General features: G+C 37.8%; 1 gene segment (V, D, J or C); it reads left to right on the top strand.

Moving 5' to 3' along the window:
- Positions 1-6,079: 6,079 nt before the first annotated feature.
- The window catches only part of LOC107658315 (Ig kappa chain V region 2717-like), a 2,576-nt gene continuing 849 nt past the window's right edge, over positions 6,080-7,806 (top strand). The window contains 2 exon segments of the V gene segment in view: positions 6,080-6,154; positions 6,286-6,581. Coding sequence covers positions 6,115-6,154; positions 6,286-6,581 — 336 coding nt within the window.

The following is a 7,806-nucleotide window of genomic DNA, read 5'->3' as shown; positions in this document are numbered from 1 at the left end:
CGCTGAATATGCATTCTGTGTGAATGGCTTGGTGTCGGTTTTAACCTAATCAGGATCTTCTCCGCATTGAGCTTCTATATTTCTCTAATATTTTGAATGAATAACACAGCAGCGGCGCGTCTCGTGGGCTAGACTAACAAAACATTAAAATGCAACATCACTTACATCATCATCACCGCATCTCACGCACCACTGGTGACGCTCCCTGACGCACTCCTAACATTCGATTGTACCATTTTTGCATTAAAATGCAAATGTTTATTTTAAATTCGACTAATATTAATGTTTTTATTCACAATCTCCTCATCACAGGCAGGAACAGCACTCAATTCAGCATGTGTTCGTGTTTGTGTGAGCCGTCTGCATTACTTATAGTACGTGCCTATATAGTGCGCTATATCGAACATTTTTATACCGTTATCGATGAAGGTGTACCGTTACCGATAAATATCGATACCGTTTTATCGCCCAGGCCTATCACATACAATCAGGATCCTAAGAGTTAAGAGATACTTTGATTACCGTAGAGGGTCATTCCATGCGAATTACCTTCTGTTCCCATTGAGGTGTAAAACCAACCAGGTCTGAGACCTGGGTTAATGTAAATTACATGCCTCCATTTGGAGGATGTCTTATCTTGGTTTTGTATTTAAAGGGTTGTAGCAAAAGGGTCAGCGCGATTCTCTACGGGAGAGCCCGTAGTATGGAGTGTCTCCACACACTCTACTATGTATTTTTCCAAAAGGATCGGGGCGATTCTGTAGTCAGAGAGCCCATAGTATGGAGTGTCTCCACACACTCTGTACTATGTATTTTTCCAAAAGGATCAGGGCGATTCTGTAGTCAGAGAGCCCATAGTATGGAGTGTCTCCACACACTCTGTACTATGTATTTTTCCAAAAGGATCAGGGCGATTCTGTAGTCAGAGAGCCCATAGTATGGAGTGTCTCCACACACTCTGTACTATGTATTTTTCCAAAAGGATCAGGGCGATTCTGTAGTCAGAGAGCCCATAGTATGGAGTGTCTCCACACACTCTGTACTATGTATTTTTCCAAAAGGATCAGGGCGATTCTGTAGTCAGAGAGCCCATAGTATGGAGTGTGTCCACACACTTCACACTATGTATTCTTCTAAACAAGGTCAGGTATGCATTTTACTCTTAGATTCGTCTTTGAGAATTTGATGTCTTGTATTGATTTGATATCGTTGAATTGGCTATGGAGATAATTGGCATAATACATATTTACCTGACTGATTAATAAATTGTTACATTTGATTTATTCTGACTTACTCTGAAATTATTTCCTCAAGTAGATTAAGTGAAGGCGTATGTTTCCGCAAATCTGCGACCAGGGTTACGTGCATACTAGATCTCAGATTAGATGAAGCATGGGGCGCATCAGGTGAGATTATGGGTTTCTGACTAACCGCTTGACCTTAGTTTAAGTTGTACTCAGTTACGTTAACCATGTATATGATTTCAGAGTTAATTAAGTTGTACGTAGTTATACTAACTATCGGGGTCTAGACTAAGGGTCTAGAAAACCGCAGATTAATGCTTGGAGTATTAATTAAGTTGTACGTAGTTATACTAACTATCGGGGTCTAGACTAAGGGTCTAGGAAACCGCTGATTAATGCTTGGAGTATTAATTAAGTTGTACGTAGTTATACTAACTATCGGGGTCTAGACTAAGGGTCTAGGAAACCGCTGATTAATGCTTGGAGTATTAATTAAGTTGTACGTAGTTATACTAACTATCGGGGTCTAGACTAAGGGTCTAGGAAACCGCTGATTAATGCTTGGAGTATTAATTAAGTTGTACGTAGTTATACTAACTATCGGGGTCTAGACTAAGGGTCTAGGAAACCGCTGATTAATGCTTGGAGTATTAATTAAGTTGTACGTAGTTATACTAACTATCGGGGTCTAGACTAAGGGTCTAGGAAACCGCTGATTAATGCTTGGAGTATTAATTAAGTTGTACGTAGCTATACTAACTATCGGGGTCTAGACTAAGGGTCTAGAAGAACCGCTGATTAATATTTGAGCATTACATGGGTAACTGTAGGGGGCTAAACAGATATTAAATAGTATTAGCCACAAACCTTTGGATAAGGTTCAGACTGGCAAGTTTTGTGATCGTGGAGCCCACGCATGGCGGCCGCCGTGAAATGGAGTCAGATTAGATAATAAAATGGAGTCAGATTTGAGTTAAATCTAAATTGAATAACTCTGCGCGCTGAAAAGACCGAACACGCAAGTAACTTTCATCCGCCACTGGATACCTTCCTTGGGCCATGTGTGCGGACCTTACAAGTATTTGTAGGGGAAGATGAAAAAGTAGGTTAGTGTGGGAGGAGCTCAAGGTTTTGTCAGCTTCAGCAGAAGAAATCATTAAGACAACACTGACTTTCCTTCATTGAGAATTCTGAACTCAAACTACAGAAACATGTTACTCATCTCTTCCGTTTTAATTTTTATCCTCAGTTACTGGAAGTACTGTTAGTCATACACATTTTACACCATATTCCAGAATATAAAAAGAGTATACAAATCAAAAACATGCACATTTTTAAATTCATTCTAAACATAATCCATTACATTGCTTGATTATTTATCATCTTTGCAGGTGAATCTAATGGAAATGTCATCAGACCAAACCAGCCATCTGTAGTTTTAACTGAAGGAACAGCACCACTCTGTCCTGTTCATATGATGGATCAGCTTACAGTCTCCACTGGTATCGACAGAAGCCTGGATCAAAACCAGAGTTTCTGCTGCTGATTGTTGAGTCTTCCAAGTTTGTCACCAAAGCTGACCGACCTCATCCACATAGGTCCATCAGACTCTATGATAATAAAAGTGTGGATCTGGAGATCTCCTCTGCTGCATATTGTATAATAATCATATATTTAAGCCTTCCCTCATGCAGTGTCTCATTATTTTTCCTCCTTCCTGTACTTACAAGGTGGTCTTTTTTCTGAGAACTACTGTAGCCTACCATTTTAGCAAATGTTTTGCACAGTTTACTTATTTATTGGTAATTTAAGGCCACTTTTACAAGACAAAACACACTGTAATTTACAATAAATCAAGGTAAGTGAACCAGTACACCATAGTATGAACCCACACATGCTAGAAAAACATTCCTTTATGCAAAAAAGGATATAAGCATGAAACTTAATTAGCATCAAAGTACAAAAATCAATTGCACAAAAATAAAACAGTTCCTTCTATGTCTATAGACAAGACAAATTCCTGCAGATGAGACTACTGTATGATAACTTTGCTGTGTTTTTTTTTTTGCACAGTAAACATAAATTGTACTATCAATTGGATCTCTCTGGACAGTGACAGCCTTTATTACAGTACCTTATTACATATTTCTTTAATCATTTCAATCTTATACAAGTTAATGTATAATTTACTAGGTCAAAATTTCTGTAAGCTGTTTTTTTTTTAATACAGTACATCCCATGAAGAATGATGAGATATTGTAGCAAAAGGTGATATTACGTGCATTCTGCCAGAAGGTGGAGCTCCGGGAACCATCCTAGTTCAGTCTCAGTTCAGATGTTTAAAGGGGTCATATGATGCTGCTAAAAAGAACATTATTTTGTGTATTTGGTGTAATGAAATGTGTTTATGCAGTTTAAGGTTCAAAAAACACATTATTTTCCACATACTGTACATTATTGTTTCTCCTCTATGCCCCGCCTTTCTGAAACATGTCGATCTTTACGTGGATTTTCATTGGTCTGAAAAAGCGAGGTGTGCTCTGATTGGCCAGCACTTTAGTCTTTGCAACTTTACAGATCTTCTTTATGCACCAAGAGCTTGTAACACTCCAAAGAGAAAGGAAAAATTGAAATCGCATCATATGACCCCTTTAAAAACAGAGCAGACATACATTGAGTGAGTCATACTCAGAGAGAGAACTGTAAGTCTTGACTCTCAAAGTCATTGTCTCTCATTAGTACAGATGTTGCTCCTCGTATTCATTATATTTTCTCTCCTAAACGGTGAGTGATTCAACAAGCTTTTTATACTGTTGACAATCTGAAATTGTTCATTAGAAATGATTAATTAAAACATAGTTTGTTTTAAACAGAGACTGCTGGTGAAGATGTCATAAAACCAGTCTTCACAGAAAAGCAGGTTTTGGAAGGAAAAGATGTTACACTGATCTGCAACTACACTGGCACTGTCAACAATTTACAGTGGTATCGTCAGTATCCCGGATCCAAACCGGAGCACATCATCATGTTCTTTGAGACCATCCCCAAATCAGAGCCCGCTCTCCGTCTGACCGCTGCAGCTGATAAAGCAGCCAAAAGTATGAATCTGACGATCTCTTCTACAGAAGTGAAAGACTCTGCCATGTACTACTGTGCCCTGGTGCCCACAGTGACAGGAAACACAACTACACCGTACAAAAACAGAGTGAGAAAGGATATTTAAGACAGAAGATGATGATGCACAATGCAGATTTTAAAACTACACTCTTTATAAAGTAGACGATCTATTGTTACCTTTTGGAATAGTTTCCAAACCCATGTACAGTATATTGGTAGTGTCCTCCTCACCATTAATATTATCAGACCACTTCTTAATACAGATATGAAAAGCAACATAATGTTTAAAACATTTAATATCTGTACAGTGCCACTGCAATATTTGTATAATATCAGCTTATTTATATACCGTCTATACTTGTGGGGTCAAATGAGCGTGTAGGTTTGTGTAGGAGGAGCTTACGATTTTGTCAACGTCAGTGGAAGAAATCAAAAAGACAACACTGACTTTCCTTCATACAGATCCTGAACTCAAACTATGAGAAACATGTTACTCATCTCATCCGTTTTCATTTTAATCCTCAGTTACTGTAAGTACCGTTAGTCATACAATGTCTTTTCACACATATTTTGCAACATTTTCCAGAACATAACTAAAAAATAAATAAATAAAAAACATGAATTTTTTACTCTAAATGTAATCATTACAGTCCTTGATTATTTATCATCTTTGCAGGTGAATCTAATGGAAATGTCATCAGACCAAACCAGCCGTCTGTAGTTTTAACTGAAGGAAGCAGCACCACTCTGTCCTGTTCATATGATGGATCAGCTTACAGTCTCCACTGGTATCGACAGAAGCCTGGATCAAAACCAGAGTTTCTGCTGCTGATTGTTGAGTCCACTAAATATGTCAACAAAGCTGACCAACCTCATCCACATATGTCCATCAGACTCCATGATAATAAAAGTGTGGATCTGGAGATCTCCTCTGCTGCTGTATCAGACTCTGCAGTGTATTACTGTGCTCTGGAGCCCACAGTGACAGGAAAACAAACTACACTGTACAAAAACCTTATTGTTATCTGCCTGATGAACAGTCATATTTCTCTACCATGATCTCTGTGATATTCCATTTTGCTGATGATCTAATGGCATTTAAATGTACATTATCAAATTGTAATTCATTTTGCTCTATTTAGCAAGGACGTCCCTCAAAGAGAAAAAAAAAACATAATATAGGACTATAATCATAATCAATACAAAAATGGACTACAAAATACCAAGACAAACAATCACCACTCAAGATAAAAGAATTTCAATCTGTTCCTTGAAATAAAGCTTGACACATTTCTCTCTGATAAATTACTAGAATGTTAAAATAAATAACTACAGTATAGATGTATTTAAAATATTTTATCTTGCCACAGAAAGGTTATTGGGTTTTTATATACAAGAGATTTCCAGGGCTTTTATTACCCACAGAATTATTTTAGATTCACAGTTCAGACCACACATAGAGTATTGTCCTTTGAAAGTCACTAAAGTACAGTTGATAGCTGATATGTTGATGTACAATAACTTTTGGTTGTTTCAGTTACATCCAAAAAAGAATGACATTATACTTAACCAGTGGTTACCACACATTTTTTAAATGATTATTAAATCAGATCAGAGTATTACAGTTACGCATGGCTTTTACCAGAAGGTGGAGCTCACAATCAAGTGATTTCAAAACAGAGCACATGCAAACTGAGTCAGTTAGGAGGAAACTGTAAGTCTTGACTCTACAGAACTTTTTGTCTCATTGATAATGTTGCTCCTTGTCCTCATGACATTTTCCCTTTGTAAGGGTGAGTAATGCATAAGAATAATTTCCAGATTATTGATTGTGTTAATAAACCAACTATTTATATATGCTCTTTATTCAATTAGTCCATGACTTTTAATGTTTTTAATTGATTGATTGATATTTTTTAAACAGATAATGTTGATGCTGAATTGATAACATCATTCTTCACAAAGCAGCATGTTTTGGCAGGAAGAGATGTTACACTTTCCTGCAACTACAGTGGTAATGTTCGCAGTCTGCAGTGGTACCGTCAGCATCCCGGATCCAAACCTGAAAATATAATTTATTACACTGAGAGCAGCAGTCAGTCAGAGCCCAAGCTTCGTCTGTACGCTGTGGCCGATAAAGGAATCAAACTTATGAATCTGAGCATATCTTCTACACAAATGGATGATTCTGCTCTGTACTACTGTGCTCTGCAGCCCACAGTGACAGGAAACACAATTGCACTGTACAAAAACAGACAATCAGGACACACACTGTAATTACCAAACCTTACCAACATATACAATAAGGAAAAATCAAAGAAAAAAATAAATAAGAGAGCTGGTAACTGCACATCAACCAGTGTAAAGATCTTTGAAGCTTTTGGTTACAGTACTTTAACTCTGTAAATTTTCCACATAACTTACTGTCCAAAAGAAACATTTTATTTTTTTGTGAAATCATTGATTAAACAGCAGCCATTCTTTTTTTTAAATCTTCATTTTAATTAGAGAGTAAGCTAAAATGTATTCACATACAATCAGTATTTGTAGGGGAAGATGAAAAAGTAGGTTTGTGTGGGAGGAGCTCAAGGTTTTGTCAGCTTCAGCAGAAGAAATCATTAAGACAACACTGACTTTCCTTCATTGAGAATTCTGAACTCAAACTACAGAGACATGTTACTCATCTCTTCTGTTTTAATTTTTATCCTCAGTTACAGCAAGTACTGCTAGTCATACACATTTTACACCATATTTATATATAAATCAAAAACATGCCCATTTTTAAATTCATTCTAAACATAATCCATTACATTGCTTGATTATTTATCATCTTTGCAGGAGAATCTAATGGGAATGTCATCAGACCAAACCAGCCATCTGTAGTTTTAACTGAAGGAAGCAGCGCCACTCTGTCCTGTTCATATGATGGATCAGCTTACAGTCTCCACTGGTATCGACCAAGTGGCAACCTTCCGGTCTCTCTCGTGAAGCTAACACGGAAGTGACTAAAACTGCAATTCATCGACTGGCCGCTAGAGGCTGGCTCCAAAAGGGAGTCAGTCCCATAGACTCCCCATGTTAAAATGCCCAACTTTACAGCAGAAAAAAATATGTTTACAGCCTGGTACAAAAAATTATTTTGGTCTATATAGCTAATTTTGCCCTTCATGACAACTGTGAGGGGGGTGAATTTTTTTATAACTCATCCATTTAAATTATATTAAGCCTTAAAGTTCTGCATAATTAAGGGCGTGGCCACTTGAGTGACAGGTGGATTGCCGCTGCTGTCACTGGCGTCGAGCTAGGTGGGCGTGGTTTCAGCAACCAGCTCCGATAGCATCCTCTTTGCCCATTTTCGATTATCCGGGAGTGACGCGCGGTGACGATGGCGACGGCTGACTCCGCCTACTTTAGGCTTCAAAAACGCTCTTCGGAAACCTACGGG

The sequence above is a fragment of the Sinocyclocheilus anshuiensis genome, unplaced genomic scaffold (assembly GCF_001515605.1).
Source record: "Sinocyclocheilus anshuiensis isolate Anshui unplaced genomic scaffold, SAMN03320099.WGS_v1.1 scaffold375, whole genome shotgun sequence".
Classification (NCBI taxonomy): Eukaryota; Metazoa; Chordata; class Actinopteri; order Cypriniformes; family Cyprinidae; genus Sinocyclocheilus; species Sinocyclocheilus anshuiensis.
This window is presented reverse-complemented; position numbering and strand designations above follow the sequence as displayed.